Here is a 20,656-nt window from a genome sequence, read left to right as displayed (position 1 = left end):
GAGGTTTTTGCTATAGGGTGCGTGCGCTCGCCAGACAGACAGAGAGAGACATAGAGGCAGAAAGCGAGAAATCACCCCCCAGAGGGGATGGTCACGCCGCAATCCCTTCTCCTCCATTCTCCTCTCAGGATCTTGGGCATGCACGCACACGCACCTGGCGTGAGTTTTAAGTCACTGGGTCCGGGATGCGAACCACCGTCGACTACGTGGGAGTCCAGTGACATAGCCATTACGCCAACTGCTGGTTCCCTAAATAAACTCTTGAGACACTTTGTGCACTGTAATCAGGCCATTATATGTGCTGCTCCACCTAGTCTCAGAGTTTTAACAGGCTTAAAAACAAAGGCTCAGAGAGGTTTACTAGCCTGGTCAAAGTCACAAAGCTGGTAACAGAAGTGATCAACTCTAAACTCTGGGGGTTTTTTAGGCTTTTGCCACAGGGCATGTGCACTGGCCAAAGAGAGAGACACAGAGAGAGAAAGTGGGAAATGCTCCCCCAGGCGGGTGGCCATGCCACATCCCTTCTTCTTCATTCTCCTCTCGGGATTTTGGGCATGCACGCACACATGACCAGTGCAATTTTCAAGCTGCTGGGTCCAGTATTCAAACTGTGGTCGGCTATGTGGGAGTTCAGCGTCTTAATGCCACCTGCTGGCCCCAAACTCTGCCCCCCACACACACACACTCATTATACCCTATTACTCAGGGAGGGGAGAGGAAGGAGAGAGAAGAGGACGAGCTCATTCAATGGGCACTCTTGGGGCCCTTGTGTGTAAGGCACTCCACAGAATGATTCAGACTGAGCCTGAGCCGAGAGGAAAGGCTAAAGGGGCAGATTCTGAAATACGGTCTCTTTTATTTTTTTCCCTGCACAACACTTCAGAGAAGCATCTGGACAAGAAGAAAAGCAGAAATTATTGACTAATGTGCAGTACCCAATCATAAATGAGTTCGGGTTTTCCTGGCTCTCCTTCACGCCCTGCTGTGAGGGAACAACGAGGGCATACGATCGGGCCGTCGGGAAAGTCATGACATAGAAAATGGGTCATGACTTCCCACCACCTAATGTTTGAGGGGCTGTGGATTCCAGAGTTGAGAGCACCTGTAAATACGGTTTGAGGGGCTGTGGATTCCAGAGTTGAGAGTTCCTGTAAGTACCAGGGAGCGCGGTTTCCCACTCAGCTACCAGGAGGTATACAGTCTTGCTCTCACATCCCACAGCCAGCAAAAGCTTCACCAAAGAAATCCACTGCCATGTTTTCCTTCATTAATTGGACAATTTAGGAATGTGAGAGAAAACAGAAAAAAAAAACATCTGGACGGGGGGGAATCGCAACCTTGTCACAGTTTGTTTTCCCCCAAACCACCCTGACTTATAATCGACTTATAATCTCCGAGTCCTGAAGCAGCAGATGACGCAGCTCCGTGGGTATCCACATCGCTTGTCAGTTCTGCAAACTGCTTCCTCGATTGCTCATTGCTGCTTTCTCTGCATTATTTTTCTTCCCTTTTTCTTGATTCTTAGTTATGCTTCCCATCTCTCCTGTCTGGGAAGTGGAGGGGCAGCGGCAGTGAGCACTGCATCTGAATCCTAGAGCTGAATGGTTATGGATAGTAGGCGTCTGGCTGGAGGAAAATCTTTTTTCTTGCCACGGAAATCTAACTTCTAACAGGCAGCCTTTTTAAGCTTGCAAAGTGTGGAACTTTTATGTTTTGCTGGGTTAAATGCAATTTTATCTGATTGCAGGAGGGCCAAAAGCAGTCAAAATACATTTAGCTCAGAAAACCCTTGGAAAAAATATTTATATTATGCATAGCTCTGGCTATCGCTTAGTAAGTAGTACAAATTAGCATTCTTTCCTGCTCCCTCAAACCCCTTGGGCCTACCTTCAATTTTTGGACCTGTGACGAAGTCTGAGACTACAAAAACAAATCCTGCTTAGGGATTAAAGCATCAACCAGCGCAAACCTGGCCCTGAAAATCAGGATTGTCTTAGGCCTGCCATTTTCTGATAAGTCATTGGTTATTTCTGCCTGCTAGCGGGGCTCCCAAACCATATCCCAGCAGGTCCTACTCAGACAAAGTTTAAGGGCATGATGAGGCATCTTTTCCCACCTGACCAAAGAGGACAGATAACAGGAGAAGGAGGAAATAAAGCACAGACGGGAGGTTCTGAAGGACGATTCCTTTTCTGTCTGGTACAATCTCCCTGAAACTTAGATTGGGGTTTTTCTACCTAAGAGGAGTTTCAGAAATTTCATATTTAAAATAAAGCTCCAAATGCTGGTGGATGGTGTAGCGGTTACGTCGCTGGGCTCCCACATGGTTAATCATGGTTCAAGTCCTGGACCCGGTGGCTTGAAACTCATGCCAGGCACGTGTGCTTGAGTGCCCAGGATCCTGGGAAGAGAATGGAGAAGAGATTGCAGAACGGCATCCTCCGGGGTGGGGGGTGTGTTGGTGATTTCTCACTTTCCCTCTCACTGGCTAGCACACACGTCCTATGGCTAAAACCTCTAAAACGAATAAATAAATAAATAATAAAGCTCCACACTCATGCTTGATCAAACAAGTTTTGAGGCTACATAGGGTAACATGATCACAATACAGAAACTCAAGCCTGTTGCAATCTCTAGCGATATTTTAGCTTTCAGTCTTCTCTCTCCAATCTATTATCCACACAGGAGTCAGAGGGGTCTTTTTTTTTTTTTTTTTCCTTCTAATTTTCACTAGAGGGATCACCAGAAAGAGACAGCGAGAAAGAGAACATTCCCCCCGTTAGGAATGGTCACGCTGCAATCCCTTCTCATTTCTCCCTCCTTTCGGGATTTTGGGCACACATGCGCACACACATACCTGGCATGTTTTCAAGCTGCCAGGTCTGGCACTCTAACCGTGTGGTCTGCCATGTGGGATACAGCTGCCTTAACCACCATGCCACGAGCTGGCCCCAGACTGTTCTTTTTAAATAGTCCCATTGGTCTATGTTCCTATTCCCTTGCTACCTACCTCAACTCCTCCAGTTACTCCCCTTCGCTCCAGCAACTCCACCCAAAGGCCCTGCCGAGGCGTATGAAGCTCAGCGTGGCTGGCCCTGAATGTGCACACCCCTCGCCCTAGCTGCCCTTGGACAGTGCTGGCCCTTTTCCTGTCATGCTCATTGTGCCCTTAGCTCTTATGCCCTTGACCCACCTTGCTCTTGGTTGGTTCTTCATGGCTGTTTTTTTCTTGGCATCTAGAACACCGCCTGGCTTGATTATGTGATTGACCCCGACTTCCCCACCTCTCTCCATCACATCACTCTGCTTTAATCTCCATGTAACAGAAAACCACTATTTGCTGGTTTCCTGGTTTATTTATTTACTGCCTGTCCCAATACCAGAACATGAGCTCCACAAAAGCAAAGCCTTTGTCAGTCTTACAGAATCTTACAGAATCAGGAACACGCCAGGGACTCAATAAACATTTAGTGAGTGAATAGACAAATGAATTTTGCTTAGGAACAAATTCAGATAAAGGTGAGGACATTAATGCAACTGGGAAGAGACAGAAATCCAGAAATTTACATAAGTACCTTTACAGCCACATAAAACTTCCCAACCTTGTTACCTGAGCAACGAGAATACATTGCTGACCAAGTCCAAGCCAAACCAGTACAGGGCTTCAAAGTTTCAGATTTTAGTAGGGTTAATTGAGGGCAAGAATGGGTACAGGTTCCCTGGCTCTCCACCTCAAAGCCACTTTTGTGAAGCTCTTTATAGCAAATGGTGGCTCCAAGCCACCCTGAGCTGCTTCACGACCCCGACACACGTGGACTTCCTCTGGCCGAGGCAGCTCCGCACACGCCCAGATGAAAGCCTTCCTTCAGAGGCCACCACAGCGCCCGGAGCGCTCCAGTCCTTCCTGATGAGCCCCCTGGGAAGTGATCTCTCCCTCCTCTTCATTTCCACAGAAGCTTGCATTTCTCAGGGCCATTCTCCATGTTCTGCTTTGTATTATCGTTATTTATTTCTCTTCAGGGTTTTTTTTTCTTTTTTTTTTTAACTAAATCTCTATCCTCGTGTATCTTATTTACACCCATACCATCCAAATGTGGTGGTTTTTTTTGGTGGAGTATTTGCTTCACATGTTTTCTATTTTTTAAAATGAAAAAAAAAAAATCTGTTGAACTCAACAAATATTCACAAACATCCAATTGCATAGCAAATGCTATGTATTATATGTATTATTTTATTTTATTTACTTATTTATTTTTGGATTTTTGCTATAGGGAATGTGTGCTCACTGGAGAGAGACAGAGAGGGGAAAGTGAGAAGTCATCCCCCAGGGGGAATGGCAACACCACAATTCCTTCTCTACCATTCTCCTCCTGGGATTTTGGGAAATGCACAAATAGGAACCAGCGTGATTTTCAAGCCACTAGGTCCAGGACTCAAAGCAAGGTCAGCCACATAGGATCCAGTGCCTTACCACCACGCCACCTGCTGGCCCTGACACATGTCATTTTAACTGGACGTTTACTAAATGCTTAGTATCTGCCAGGCATAATACTTATATGACAATAATGGCGTTTACCCTATGCCAAATGCTCTTAAAACTAGTTAAATATGTCACTATCCCTCACTTAAGTATAACACTGTGTGACAGGCACTACTGTTATTTCCATTTATGGGAGAAGAAATATAGTAAAAAGAGGCTACTCCTTTCCCAAGGACCCAGAGCTGTATGTAACAGAGACACTGCTCTGACCACCCTCCTGATAGAGACCACAACTCAGGAAAGACGACTGTCGCATATTGAGTGAGTGCCGGGACATAAGAAGCGCTAGGAGAACACAAGGAGAAGAGATGAGGTTAAAGTTAGTTTTTAGGAAATAAGAAGGAATGTCCCAGTAGCCTTGGAGAAGCAAGGCCCGCCAAGTTGAAGCAGAGTTTGCACAAAGGCAGGGGTCGATCAAGCATGTGGCAAGCGTGAGGCCTAGTAAGCAGGGAAATGACTGCGATCCAATCACTACTTCAGTAAGTCCACAGTCCCCTTTGGAGAGGTAAGCCAGAAAACTGCCACACAGCGACAGACCCTCATGTTCACCACTCCCTGAAAAAGAGTTCCATTTTTCCAGCCTACTGAATGAGCTTGTTGCAAAGCACAAATATTCGCCTTTTGTGTAAGTAACAGCAGTGGATGTGAACCAAATTTTAAAACCCCAAAGATCCCTGAGAATGCCGAACGCCAGGACAGCACTCTTCCCCACAAATGTGCTATTCTATTGCTTAGGCCCTCCAACTGGGAAAAGGACCAAGGCAATAACTGCAAACTGCACACCACAATAAATTCTGCTATCTGCCCTCTAGCCTCTGCTCGTGCGACGCCAGGCCTCTGATATTGGCCCCAAATTAAAACTACGAAGACAGCCCTACCCTTGTAATATCAGAAGACTTATCAAATTTCTTCCTGAATGCCTCACAAGGGTAGAAAAAAAAATAAATGGAAGGACCACTCACTGGCTCTGCTCTCTGATATTTACCGATGGCTTCTGACTGGTGCAGACAAGCAAATAATATATTGGAGTCCAGGAATGTTCAATGTTTGTGATGCACACCAGCCCCACTAGGATAAAGCTATAAGTGCCAAAATCTTAAAATAATACAATGGTCAAATTTTAAAACCCCAAAGATCCCTGAGAATGCCGAACGCCAGGACAGCACTCTTCCCCACAAATGTGCTATTCTATTGCTTAGGCCCTCCAACTGGGAAAAGGACCAAGGCAATAACTGCAAACTGCACACCACAATAAATTCTGCTATCTGCCCTCTAGCCTCTGCTCGTGCGACGCCAGGCCTCTGATATTGGCCCCAAATTAAAACTACGAAGACAGCCCTACCCTTGTAATATCAGAAGACTTATCAAATTTCTTCCTGAATGCCTCACAAGGGTAGAAAAAAAAATAAATGGAAGGACCACTCACTGGCTCTGCTCTCTGATATTTACCGATGGCTTCTGACTGGTGCAGACAAGCAAATAATATATTGGAGTCCAGGAATGTTCAATGTTTGTGATGCACACCAGCCCCACTAGGATAAAGCTATAAGTGCCAAAATCTTAAAATAAGACAATGGTAATAATAATAATAATAATAATAAAATGAAACTAAACAAACAGAAAACCCTGTATAGAAGCCACCTAATGGCTCCCTAGACTGAGGACGAATTATTTCTTTGCAAACAAACAATAAAATCGGCAAGATCCAGCTTTTGTCGGTGGGCTTGGCAACACGGAAAACACAAAGGGGGCTTTTGTGTGGACTGCTGTTTCTGGGTACGTTTTACACACAGCAGCCAGGCGAGCTGCTTCCCTCTCATCTTCTCTATTCACACAGGCCAAGGATGATAATTAAAACCAGCCCAGGGACTAGGCAGGGAGACACATTCAGGCCACTATAATTAACCTCTGGAAGGTAAGACTGCACAAATGACACTGTGGGGACACAGCACAGGAGCAAGTGCCACAGCTTTCCTTCAGATGCTCCTCAAAACAAAAGGACACCCCGACATCATCCTTTTCTTCCTGCACAGTGGTTTAAAGGAAAAACAAAGGTCCTGAATTCTATAAAAGTGGCAGTTCGCTCTAGGAAGGTGCGTGAAAGAAAAGTGGCCATAGAACTTCTCATCACACTCAGTCGCAAAGGCCCTGCTGGACTCCAGCCTCACTCTGTGAGACAGTTCTTTATACCCAGTGGGTTCACAACCCCTTCATTCACACCAAATGCCAGCAGCGAGTGAGGCACATGGGAAATTTCTAGTCTCAAGAACCATAAAAGGAAGGGTGAGGAGGGGGTGAGCAGTGTGTAGTGGCGGCGTCTTAGAAGCACATGGGTCCCCAATCCCAGCTACTCTGATTCAGTGGGTCTCGGGTGGGGCCAGGAAGACGCCTAAAGAGCACCCCAGGTACCTTTGATACGGGGGCTGCAGTGATCTTTGGTAAACTGCAAACTGCATCAAAACCAGTGCTTCCTCACATTCTTGCAAGAGAGAGAAGACGGATGAAGACAATAGAAGGAATGGAAAATCGACAGAACCCCGGGAGGGTGATAGCTTGGGTGCACAGGGCTCCACAGGCAGTATCAGGGTTAAAGGTTGGACTGGAACCACTTCTGACACTGACCAGCTGTGGTCCTTTTCAGCCTTGGCACCTTCTCTGATCACTGGCAGGTGAAGGAACCCAGGATGCACATGACTGCGACGGAGATCAGACATACAACTCGCTGAGTGACCCAGTGGAAGGCTTCACGTCTGCATCTGGACTTCCTGGTGTGTGAGGCAGTTAGACGGATGGGACTCGGCTGACAGTGTCCCCCCATGTACCTATTCCTTTGGGTCACCTGCTGCCTGAAACGATAGCTAACAAAGATGCTGCGCCTTGTTTAGGCCACACAAAAAGAAATCAGCGAGCTCTCTTCTACAGGCAGGGGATGCAGCTCTTGCCCAGAAGACCTATAAGGTTTCTTCTCATCTTAAACATTCTCCAATTCCAGACAGAAACCAGCAGTTGGTGTAATGGCTATGTTGCTGGACTCCCATGCAGTCGACTGCGGTTCGAGTCCTGGACCCAGCGGCTTAAACTCACGCCAAGCCCGTGTGCATGCGTGCCCAAGATCCCAAGAAGAGAATGGAGGAGAAGGGATTGCAGCATGGCCATCACCCCTGGGGGGTGATTTCTCGCTTTCTGTCTCTCTGTCTCTGTCTTTCTGGCAAGCACATGTGCCCTATAGCAAAAACCGCTCCAAAAAAAGGAAAGAAAAAAAAAAATCTCCGATTCCTCCTGATCACTTATCTGTAAAATAAGTATTAATAACATCTGTCTTCACTGGCACTTGGGATTGTAAAGCCCAGAAGAGAAAACAAACATTGGTGAAAATTCTTTGTGAAAAGGTCAGTAGCAACACAACAGAGGGCCAGAGAATAAGATCATGGCATCAAAAAGAACACAGGTTCAAACCCCAGCAGTGTGACATAGGCAACGGTCCATGTTTAACCTCTGGAGGCCTCAGCCTCACAGCTGTAAATGGGAGTAACAGCGATAATATCCATCTGAGAGGATGCAGTGAGATGAAAAAGTGGAAAGAATGAGAAATGGCCGGCTTATAGCAGATATCTAATACACCTCTACACACGCCCCAAACACAGTTCCAAAGACTGAAGTATCCCACAAGTTCATTTCTCTTCTCTTGCTCTCTCCTTTCAACACAGCCTTGTGGGACCAGCAGTTGGCATCATGGCTATGTCGCTGGACTCCCATGTAGTCGATCGTCGTTCGTGTCCTGGACCCAGTGGCTTAAAACTCACGCCGAGCGTGTGTTCGTGTGCGCCCAAGATCCCAAGAGGAGAATGGAGAAGAAGGGACTGTGGAGTGGCCATCCTCCCTGGGAGGTGATTTCTCACTTTCTGTCTGTCTGTCTGGTGAGTGCACGCGCCCTATAGCAAAACCCTCTCCAAATAAAAAAACACAGCCTTGTCATCAAATTCCTACCAATGTCCTTCCAATGTCACCAACAGAGAGAGGACGGTGGTGAGGATGCCAACACCTTATAAAAACCTGTAAAACCCTGGAGGGATACACAACTTACCAGAGCATCGATGAGTACTTCCGCTCCCTCTTCACTCTCATGGAGGGTGTCTATATCTGTTAACTCCTGAAGCAAATCGACCACTGCTATGGACACATGTGGAAAATGTTAAGGGTACCACGCAAACACTGAAACCCTACGATGTTTTATTAAAAGCTCTGGTTCTCTTCAGTTTCCATATCAACTGCTTCATCACCATTTACCTTCAATATACTCTGGTTTTATTAACACCTCTTCAACAAGGTGCTCCCACAGTGGGTGTTGAAGAAAAGCTGTTAACTGACTCACCTCATCTCCTTCCTTATTCTACTTCCCGGTAACTTATTCCACACGTTCGCTGCATTTTTACAAATTTCAAAACTTCAAATAGATCACTTGGCTGGTTGCCCTTCTAGTGAGAAATAGGCCAACATCCTTCACCTTATCTCATAATTTAAATTCTTAAAACTCAGTATAATCTTAACTACCTGGTACAGCTCACCTTCAAAGGCAGTAATGATTTCTGAGACAAGGTGGCTGGAAGGAGTCTTCAGAGATCAGGGCATGACAAAATCGGTGAAAAATGTAGAGGGAAGGATTTACAGAAGACAGCATCAGGCTCCTCCGATCTCCCTCCTCACAAATGCCACACTGCTTCGGACATAAAAGAAAGGTGAACAATGAGAACGAAACATTAGACAAAAATACAAGAAAGAAAGGGAAGCATAAAGGAAAAATGAGAGGAAAAAAAGGAGTTATGTTTGGAAACTGGAAAGCAAACTAAAATCTAAGTTTCTCTTCCCTTACCTGAAACCAATCAATCAATCAACCAATCAAACTCGCTCGCTCGCGCTCTCTCTCTCACACACACACACACACACACACACACAGTGTGCTCCATCAACCTACATTTACTAAATATGCATTACACCAACTGCTGGTTCCATTTACGAAATATTCATGATGAAAGAAGCACTGTGAAGATGATAAAGGGAATCTACTCTTCATTCCGGGCCTCAGTTTGCTCATCTACGAAATGAGGACATTAAATAATCAATGCCATTTACCAAAATCATACCCTTCAAGCTATAAGCAACATGGAAGGGATACAGAATATAGATAATATGAACTGCAGTACCCTAAAAAAAGGAGCAATCAGTCAAGCTGCAAAATCAGGAGTGATCTGCTAGAAGACTGGTCAGAAAACAGAAAATAGGCAACCAGGAACAGCAGGTGGCATCATGGTTACATCGCTGGACTCTCATGTAGTCGACTGTAGTTCAAGTCCCGGATCGAGCGGCTTAAAACTCACGCCGGGCACGTGTGCATGTGTGCCCAAAACCCTGGGAGGAGAATAGAGAAGAAGGAACTGCAGTATGGTCATCCCCCCCCAGGAGGTGATTTCTCACTTTCTCTCTGTTTCTCTCTCTCCAGCAAGTGCACACACCCTACAGCAAAAATCTCTTTCTCTAAAAAAAAAAAAGAAAAAAAGAAAGAAAGAAGAAGAAACAGGCAACCAAAAAAGAAAAGGATTGAGGTACACTGGACAGAAAGACAGGGGAAGGGAGGGTGGAGAAAATGGTAACTATAACATAAAATAATATTTTGAAAGACAAACCCAACAGCTATGTGCAGGATGCACTAAAGGCACTGTGGGTGTTGGGGGTGTCACACAGGAGGTAGCACATGTGGGTAGTTGTGGGGTAGAGGTGGGAGCCAGATCTGAAGCTGGAAAACCTGTTTCAAAGATACCACTAATAGCAGAATCCAGAAGTGAGACCACACAGGTCAGAATCAGAGCACTTTCACTAGAACTATTAATAGGAGGGAAAAAAATGCAAAATGCAGGACATACTAACAAGAATGACAGGACCTGCTAACTGATGAACTGATTTTATCAATGCCTTTTGCTGAAAGAAAAATGACTTGAAGGTTCACTTTTCTCATTTCTAACTGACTAGCTGACCATTATGAATAAGGAATCAAATTTGTCTCTTTAACTCTTAGAGGAGACATTTACCCACAAAATTTGATGTGTTTAAAGAGCTTAAAGGTCTCTGGACAAAAATCCTTCAAGCTTATAGTCTTTATTAACAAAATAACAAGAAAACTGTTGACACAGAAGAGCACATGTCATACCTGATTATGAAGTAAGCCAACCTACACACAGTTTGAATGGATCAATTAAAAACAACAAAACCACTGGGTGACCAAATTAATCCCTGAAAACCACAGAACTACCCCTAACTAGGTAGAATATAGTAGTCGATCTTGTCTAAAGACTGAAATACTCACCATCAGAATAGCCACCATTTTAAAAACTCATCCTCACACCAAGTGCTGGGTTACTGAATTCTCAAGCTAGCATTACAGGGATAAATGTGATCCCCATTTTACAGGTAAGAAAGCTAACACTTGGAAAGTTACATTTCCTAAAGGTCACCCAAAAGTATAGGAGAATGTGAGGCCTACTTGAGTCCAGTAACAACACTCCTGCCACTACCCTTTATGCTATAATGCACAAGAGGATATGCCCCAAGTCTAAGTACACTCAGGTAAATCCTAGCTGTGGACCCTGCTGTAATCACAGAGAAAAGAACTCATTCATTTCCAACCGAAGTTATTTAAAGTACCAGGAAAAAGAACAAAATGTTACCACTTTCCCCTCATCTTCTTCATCTAAGAAACTCCCATATATATTCTTTTTAAAAGTTTTTATATTTGAGATATGAAGGCCTTATAATCCATTCACATGCTTATTTAATGCACATGGCAACATTTCATCTATCACCCGTCCATCCACACACTGTCGTCTGAGGTCCGTAGAAGAATCTGAATCAAGCATGCAATAGATAGTATCATTACATCCCCTACTCAGCACCATGCATAATTAAATACTTATTAAATAGTATGTGATGATTATTAGTTAAATGGCCTCAGGAGACAAGTGGGGGTGGGTATATCTGAAAGAGCAACAGATGAAGAGGGTCAGCTTGAGGACAGGTGTCACGTCATAGTCATCTTTGCTTCACATCTTTAGTGAGTTGGATGATTCCCACATTACCAAGAGCCCGTGCAAGTCTGTGCAAGCCCCTTTATGTTCTTCCAGCTTTGTTTCCTCATCTGTAAAATGGGGGTAATGGTCTCTGCCCAGCCTATCTCACTGAGGAGCTATAAGGACTACGGGAAGTCAGATCTTGTCAAAGGCCAAGTTAAAGTACGCAGAATATACGAAAGCACTGTAACGCAGACGGTTAGTAATGTCTTCCCTCAGAATGCCCAAAGCCCTCACTATTGCTTCCATTTCTCCCAAAGCCTTTAAGATCTCAATTTTAAGCTAACAACAGCATAGTTGTTTCTGGGTCACGATGGTTGGAAGATCTAATTTTATATTTCAGTTATTCCACAGACATTTAGATTCATCAAGCCATTCTTCAGCCTCTAAGGTCTTGTGGGCCAGGTATCAATTTTTTTTTGATTAGTCTTATACCATGCTCACAAATGCATCACATTAAACCTAGGACATTTTAAAAAGAGGGGGAAAAAACTGACAATGGTGGTGATTTTATATAGGAACAGGATAAATGTCTAACTTTTGCCAAGAGAAGTTGTTTCTTAGAATGTTCCAGTGGCTCCTTGCCTACTTACCTGCCTCCACTGGGAAGTCAAACAAGAAGTCAACTACCTACCTGGACTGATGAACATCTCATCAGTCCTCCCACTGACTTTACATAAATTCCCAACTTTCACAAAGCAGCATTTCAACAAGGCAAGCAATGAGTCCATAATTGTAATCATCAACTCCTAGGTAATGTAATGACTCTGAAGACTTCGGAGGTCACTCGAAGACCAGGAAAAGGAACAAGAAGTACTACTAACGACAGACAGACAGACGAACTCTCAGTCCTGATGAGAAAATTCAGCATGGTCTGCCACCCATCTAGCACTTCTTCATGAGCAGACTGGCCACGGATGATAGGTTTTTCCACTGTAGCTACAATTTCATTTCACAAAGTAAAAGGCTCTCCCGTCCCAAGTATAATGGGAAAACAGAGAGCCTGTCTCTCTGAGAATTACTAAAACACAGTTTTTGATAGCCTATTTTGTCATGTCGAGTAGAAAGGGCACCCTACTCTGTACCTGGCCACTACTGGGGCAATAAGCTAGTGTAATAACAGGTGCAATAGGAAAGCCCAGTTGGGCACAATATGGTCAGTACACAATGGCTCTTAAAAAAAAGAGTATTTATTTCTATTTTTTTGGCTCTAAATATTTGTCTTTTTTAGCCCACTCCCACTTAGAATCTCAGTGAAGAAACTGAGTGTCTGCCAGGCGCGTGTGCACATGTGCCCAAGATCCCGAGAGGAGAATGGAGAAGGGATTGCGGCGTGGCCATCCCCCCGGGGAGTGATTTCTCACTTTCTGTCTCTCTGTCTCTCTCTGTCTGTCCGGTGAGTGCACGCGCCCTATAGCAAAAACCTCTTCAAAAAAAAAAAAAAAAAAAGAAACTGAGTGTTAACCTCCTTAATCTCCAATGAGATGTGCCCACAGAAGCAAAATTATTTTAAAAAAAAGAGAGAGAGAGAGAATAAGATACATTTATTATTTTTAAAAAAAGAGAGAGAGAGAGAGAATAAGATACATTTTAAAAAGCCATCTCAAAAAGGTTTTCTTATGAAAAAAATGAACCAGTATAGATTCAGAAGATATAGGTGATTTAATGCAACAAATAGGGATTTTTTTAAAAATCTTTTTTTCTTTTATTCCTAGACTAGGACAAGAATTAGATATGGTTCCATTAATGCAGACGAACTTTGAAACACGGGTAAAGTGGTCTTTTTCTCCTTTTAAAACAGCTGCCACAAAGCTACCTGGAATGAATGAGGACTCCTTAATTTTTACTAGTTCCAGATCAAACTCACGTAAGAGAAAAAAAAAATGCACTCATTCCACAGTTACCAAAGACCTACTACATGCCCACAGGCCTATCAGGTGGCAGGGGAAATGTCCAAAGCAGGCAGCAGTCCTCCCACCTTCCAGGGCCCTGGACTGTGTCTAAAACTGATGAACGAGGTCAAAATTTGCAGGAAGTGGTCCTTTTCCTAAACTACTGTTTGGTACTTTGGAACTAATCCACCTTTTCTTTGGACTATACTTTACTGGCTCCAAAAAAAGGGGTAACTTATCAATACATCTTATCAAGAAAGGCAGATGACAAATGAGAAAAAGAAGAAAGTTCTTGTAAACGTTAATTTTGATTCTGGGAATAGCAAGACCAGACCAATTCCTAGCAAAACATCAGCTCAAGATAATGTAAGTCTTGTTAGGGCTTACGGGAAAGCAATGGAGCAAAAGCCAACTCTCTCCCAGTTCAATTAGAAAACAGCCCCTTAGGAGGCTCGAGCCCTTCCTAACCCTATTCTTGCTCATTAACACTGGGCCTGTAACACAAAGGCGTCCTGACTGTTGTACACACCCTCTGGGATAATGGTGCGTCTCAGTCAGTGTGTTCTAGTATTCTGGGACCCAAACTGCTCAAGTTCAATTGATCTGTGTAGATCTAAAACAATTGTTGGCTCCTTATTTCTCGCATTCCCACAGTAATTCTTTACGCAAAACCCAGCTAGGCAACTCTGCAAATCCTCCTGGCTGTCCTGAGTCAAGAAAATGAAATAGTAATTTGGAAGAGAGAATTGCTAATAACCACTTCTTAAAATAATTGCACACACACAAAAAGAGCTGTCTGGTCAGCACGAATAATCTACTCTGTAACTAATTTACAAATTTCTCCCTTCCTGCATATTACTCTGCAACCAACTACTGATGCCTTAAGTTAACATTATGACGAGACTTCATTTTTCTGAATCACAAAGGGGTAGGAAAAAAAAAACAGATGTTGAATAAATTGAGTTTGTATTAACTTGATCTTTTTTTTTATTAAAGAATCGGGCACTTATTTTGGAAGCAATAGTCATGTTTGTTTGTTTGTTTTCTTTTTTCTTTCAAAGCCATGGGGTTGATACCCTGATGGGCTTGCAGTAACTATAGGGGCAGCCAGTCAGAATATGAGAAATGACAATTTCCACTGGAAAGGTAGACATCATAAAAATGAACCGGAAATGCACTCTAATCTGTACATCTAGCAAAAGTTTACCCATCTCCAATCCCCAGTTCCCTGGTCAGACCCAAGTCAGAGCTGACCCACACTTTCTCAGAACTCCAGCGGCACTCCCTGAGCACGGCACTCCAGGGGCAGTCACCAGCCCTGACACGCCACAGGAGCAGTAATGGAGTGTTTCTGCTCTCATCTGCAGTGTTCCTTGTATCCATCCTCCCTGGGGCAGGGGGGTGGGGGGGGTTCTTGCTCGAGCAGTAATGGAGTGTTTCTGCTCTCATCTGCAGTGTTCCTTGTATCCATCCTCCCGGGGGGGGGGGCATTTCTTGCTCTCTGTCTCTCTCTCTCTTCCAATCTGTCTCTCTGGCAAGCACACATGCCTTATGCAAAAATCTCTCTCTAGTAGCACCAACAACACTAATCATGCAAAGGAGAACCCAGTGAATGCCAGTGATTAACCAAAAATACTTTAGAAAGGGTTCCACTGACTTAGCACTCCAACTGAGAATATAGCAAATGATGTACAAAAACAGCATATTTATATTTTGTGCCAGGGTGATTTTTCTTTTCTTTCCTTGTTGCTGTTGCAGAAGGGGTGATCAGCCACCATGTGGGGTTTTACCTTCCTCTTGTTTTATTCCTCCTTGTTCCCTTAGGCAAACTGAGTAAATTTGGCTTAAATCGGGCCACAAAATGGTTTTTTAGCAATTCTTTAAAAGGAAATAACTTTAAAGGTACTCTTGGCTTTATTTTTCCATAGAAACACTCCAAAGGGTTCATGAAATGGGGCTCTAACCATGTTTAAATGATTTAAAGGCAAAATTATTTTAAAAAGCAATATTTTGAAAAGGCAGCAGCTGTTGGATTCCACCTTATGCTCCTTCCAAATGCATTCAGAGGAAGTCTTCGATGCTGCATGAGGTGCACGCCCTCCCTCTACCCTCCAGAGGTGCTCTTCACAGCCCACAATTCCATTCTGCAGCCAACCGATGGCGGGGCTCCAGCCTCTCAAGGGGGCAGATGAGGCACAGAAGCGCTGACAAGCCCTCACCAGCGGCAGTGATGCAGAGCGCCAGAATAAACTCTGAAGCAGCTTCTCACGGTTGAAAGGACGAGGCACAAGCTGTTTTCTCATATCCTCTGCCTCTTAAGGTTACAACAAACCAGCCTCTGATCCAATTAAAATCCCTATAGTTTATGTTTTCTCTGAGAAGGACAAAGCAAAGATGACCTGTACTTGCTGGGAACATAACCAGCCATGTATGGTCTCCGCTGATAAATGAAGAGTTAAAAAAGATTTAAAATTTAAGTCATGACTGCCATGAAATTGTTTATTCATGGTAAGGTGTTTCGGGCAGTTACAGCTGTACAACGGTAAATTGTTAACAACCGTTTCCTAAAGAAAAATTTCCATTATAGATCACAGATAAGACAAGAAGCAGAGTGCAGCGTTGCGGGGAGATCAACGTTCCAACTGACAGAGGACAAGGCAGGTGTAAGTCAAGAGGGCCTCCCCTTTTCTGAAATCACTTTCAAGAAAAACTGTACTTTCAGGATGATGACATTTACCCTAATTGCTGCACCTAATTAAAATTAAGGTAATTAAAAAATTTTCAAATGCACTTTAAATTTGATGTAAGTTATAATTAAACATCAGATTTTTAAAAATATCATTAGGGCAGCTGGGTGAAGGTTGGCACACAAGAAGGGGAAAAGAACCAGTTGAGCTCTCTGAACACAGGAGGGAAATGGCAGACTGTCAGTTATTATAGGAGAATGTGGGGTTTTTTTTTTTCTTTTTTCCTTTTTTAAAGACCAGAACTTAACAACTTGGAACATCTGTGCCCTTGCCTTTCCCAAGCACGGCAATGTCGAACAGCACTTCCTGTGTCAGTCTTCTCCCCAGCAGGAACCAGGCTGGTGAATCAACAAAATGTCAGTATCTTCAGAAAACTGCTACTATTATTTTGAGTTAGCATGAATATAAGTAATCTAGAGCAGTGTTTCTAGAAACAAGACAGGTCATTTCTGTATGAAAACCCAGGGTGAGAGGTAACTGTGCGACTGTCAGCTCTGGAGCAAATGCCAGAAGGAAGACGAAATGCAAAGGAAGGAACACCAGACTGGAAATCAGGAACCTGGAGTGCCAGCCTCAAGCTCGACAGTTAGCCATCCAATGCCTAAATCTCAGACTTGTCACTAAATAAACAAAAAAGGCACTGGGCTATGCCATTTCTGGTCCACTCGTGAGATCTACCATTCTACTAGGTTGGTGCAAAAGTAATTGTGGCTTTGCATTGTTGAAATTTGCTCTTTGATATCGGATACATTCTTAAATAAATGTGGGAAGTTACACATAATTTTAACGTGTATTCATTTTACTTTTTTTTTTTTTTTGCTAATGACTTGTTTATCTTATATGTATTTTACACTGTGGAAATGATGTCAGACAAAGAGCAAATTCGAGCACTTTTCTTATTTGAGTTCAAAATGGGTCATAAAGCAGTGGAGATGACTCACAACATCAACAACACATTGGCCCAGGAACTGCTAATGAAATATACAGCGCAGTGGTGGTTCAAGAAGTTTTGCAAAGAAGATGAGAACCTTGAAGATAAGGAATGTAGTAGCCGGCCATCAGAAGTTGACAAAACCAACTGAGAACAATCATTGAAGCTGAGCCTCTTACAACTACATGAGAAGTCGCCAAAGAACACAACGCCAACCATTCTATGGTCATTTGGCATTTGAAAAAAACTGGAAAAGTAAAAAAGCTTGATAAGTGGTTGACCGATAATGAACTGATCAAAAAGATCATTGTTTAGGGGCCAGCAAATAGTGTAATGGTTATGTCACTGGATTCCCATGTAGTCGACCACAGTTTGAGTCCTGGACTCCCAGCAGCTTAAAACTCACGCTGGGTGCATGTGCACGTGTGCTCAAGAATTCAAGGGGAGAATGGAGAAGGAATTGTGGCATAGCCAGCCCCCTGGTGTGTGATTTCTCACTTTCTGTCTCTCTGGCAAGCACGCCCACCCTAGAGCAAAAATCTCTCTTAAAAAAAAAAAAAAGATGGTTGTTTTGAAGTGTTGTCCTCTCTTATTCTACACAACAGCAATGAACTACTTTTCTATTGGATTGTGACGTACGACGAAAAATGGATTTAATACAACTGGCAATGACCAGCTCAATGGCTGGTCCAAGAAGCAGCTCCAAATTTACACCAAAGAAAGGTTCTGGTCACTGGTGGGATCTGATCCACTACAGCTTTCTGAATCCTAGCAAAACTATTCCATCTGAGATGCATGCACCTCCAATCGAGATGCACTGAAAACTGCAATGCCTGCAGCCGGCCCTGGTCAATAAGAAATTCTTCTCCACGATGCCTACACAACCAGTGCTTCAAAAGTTTAATGAATCTGGCTACAAAGTTTTGCCTCATTTGCCATATTCACCTGACCTCTCACCAACCAACTGCCATTCTTCAAGCATTTTGGCAACTTTTTGCAGGGTTAACGCTTCCACAACCAGCAGGATGCAGACAATGCTTTCCAAGAGTATGCTGAATCCCAAAGCATGAGTTTTTATGCTATAGGAATAATTATTCCTCACTAGCAAAAATCTGTTTATTATAATGGCTCCTTCCTTCCTTCCTTTCTTATTTTTAATTTGATCACAGAGGCGAAGAAAGAAAGAGAGAGAAAGTGAGAAACCAAGCCACCAGGTATAGGATTTGAACTGCAGTCAGCATATGGGAATCCAGCATCTTTAACCTCCACACCACCTGCCAGCCCCAATGGTTCCTATCTTGATTAATAAAGATGTGTTTGAACCTAGTTATAATGATTTAAAGTTCACTGTTCAAAACTACAATTGCTTTTGCACCAACCTCATATAGATGAATTAAAATGTGAAGTCACAAACAGAACTCTCAAACTCTCGGTCACTGAATCTGTGAAGTCCACTTGGTACCTTAAATAGGTATCAAAAAAAAAAAAAATTAAAACTAACCCGCAGCGTGACAGTAATTGTTGGGGTTTTGGGAGGTGATTAGGTTTTGCAGGTCGACCCCATATGGGTGGGATGAGTGCCCTAATAAAAGAGGCTCCAGAGAGCTGCTTTGCCACTTCTACCATGTAAGGACACAGCAAGAAGATAACCACTCATGAACCAGGGAGCAGGCCCTCACCAGACCAGACACTGCTGGTCTTAATCTTGGACTTTCCAGCCTCCAGTCCTGTGTGAAATAAATCTGCTGTTTCCCAGCCACTCAGTTTCTGGTATTTTGTTACAGCAGCCTGAACAGACTACTGACTATGCTGCAGAAGCATCCAGTGTGGCTTATGGTTCTTCAGGGGCTAGCACAGGGTTTGTTACATAATAAGCACTCAAAGTGTGTCTTAAATTCATGGGCTCCTTGTATCAAGATCATCAGAAATAAACTAATTGACCAGAGTTCCTGAACAACCCAGAACCCCACAGTGAATGCTGGTGAACACAGTCATCAATTGGGGTCTAATAGGTTGATTCTTAATATTGCTTAACATTACACGAAGCATCAAAAATGTCTTAAGATTGCCCTTCAAGTAGCCTGCATTAAAACTATCCACTGATTTATTTCTATGAAAATTACCAGGCAGGAAAGAACCTAGTCAGACATGCTCTCAGGAGAGAGATTACCAGAAAGATGAAAATAACATGAAGCAGCGGCAGATTCCCCATGAATATCACTCAAGCAGACTAACTACATTTGTCTCGTACCTTTGGAAATCTAGAGTCAAACAGAACAACTATTGGAAAAGAATTTGGTTTAATGAACATAACCCCATCCACAGCACATCAAACACCTTTTGCAATAAAGTTACTGCACATCTGAGAACATCAAACACCTTTTGCAATAAAGTTACTACACATCTGAAGGCAAAGATAAAGTATAAATGGTTTTGGAAGTCATAATTCAGATTTGGTTACAAGGAATATCTACAAAGTGCCTACTGTGTATCAGGAATGATGCTCAGCACTTACATGACTCCTTACCAAAAGGCAAAAGCTATTAACGCTCCTTTTGCAGGTGAGAACACCAAGGCAAGGAGGGGGCACCACGATTCAAACATGAAGCTGGGAGTCAAACAGAGATCATCTACTTAGATCTAATGCTCATTCAACAACTATTAAATGCTACTTATCGTGCTCCTAGGCTTTTTGATGAATTCAGAACACAGCACCAGACAAAACAGAAACACGCCCTTCCTCCTGGACATGCCAAAGCACTTTTCTACCACGGTTCACTGCCCCTCTGGTCTCTGCTGGGCCATCTGTTAGCATAATGATGTCTAGATCAACAGATCCAAATCTGTCTGGCCTGGCCTGTACAAGGAGCCTCCAAACCCAGATCCTGAAAATTAATGTTGTTAATGTACAAACAGATACGTCACGATGAATTCCAGCACTAATAAGAACAAATGGGACAATTAAGGATTTCCCAAGATTTGTTAATAAAAACCAGATTTTCAATTGAGTAAAAAGCAGTGTGTGTTTCAAGACAGGAGATAGAATGGAAAAAGAACAGCAGACGTGACAGCAAACATCAGCAGAGGCAGACAGGAGAGTAAACAGCACTTCCCCACCATGGCAGCCTTCCTACTGAAGAAAGGATCTCAAAGGATATCTGTATTATCGTGTCCCAGCAAGCCGAGAAGTGACTGCACAGCGTTCAGCTCCACTAGAAGGTGGTACAGGTCTGGCATAGTGGCTACCACGTGCATCTCCTGAATGATGTCATTTAGGTCCAGTTCCGATTCCATGAACCTAGGAGGGGAAAACAAGACAGCATCATTGAAAGGCAAGGAGCACTATCAGCCCTGAGGAGCAAACACCAACATAAACCAGACAAAGAGACAACTTGTCAAAGTGTCCTCAACAGACCAACCAAGAAGTA

At 43.5% G+C, this 20,656-nt stretch overlaps 1 protein-coding gene across 1 annotated transcript in view; it reads right to left on the bottom strand.

The window, feature by feature from the left end:
* CTNNBL1 (catenin beta like 1) overlaps positions 1 to 20,656 on the bottom strand; it is a 207,577-nt gene that overhangs the window by 123,173 nt on the left and 63,748 nt on the right. Inside the window, exons 4-5 of the mRNA XM_006144120.3 lie at positions 20,387 to 20,526; positions 8,625 to 8,722 (exon numbers count right to left, since the gene is read on the bottom strand). Of these exons, the coding sequence (XP_006144182.1) occupies positions 8,625 to 8,722; positions 20,387 to 20,526 (238 nt within the window). The remainder of the gene's footprint in view (positions 1 to 8,624; positions 8,723 to 20,386; positions 20,527 to 20,656) is intronic.

Source organism: Tupaia chinensis, unplaced genomic scaffold, assembly GCF_000334495.1.
Source record: "Tupaia chinensis unplaced genomic scaffold, TupChi_1.0 Scaffold000115_1, whole genome shotgun sequence".
NCBI lineage: Eukaryota > Metazoa > Chordata > Mammalia > Scandentia > Tupaiidae > Tupaia > Tupaia belangeri.
The sequence above is the reverse complement of the archived record's forward strand: the minus strand, read 5'-3'. Positions and strand labels throughout refer to the sequence as shown.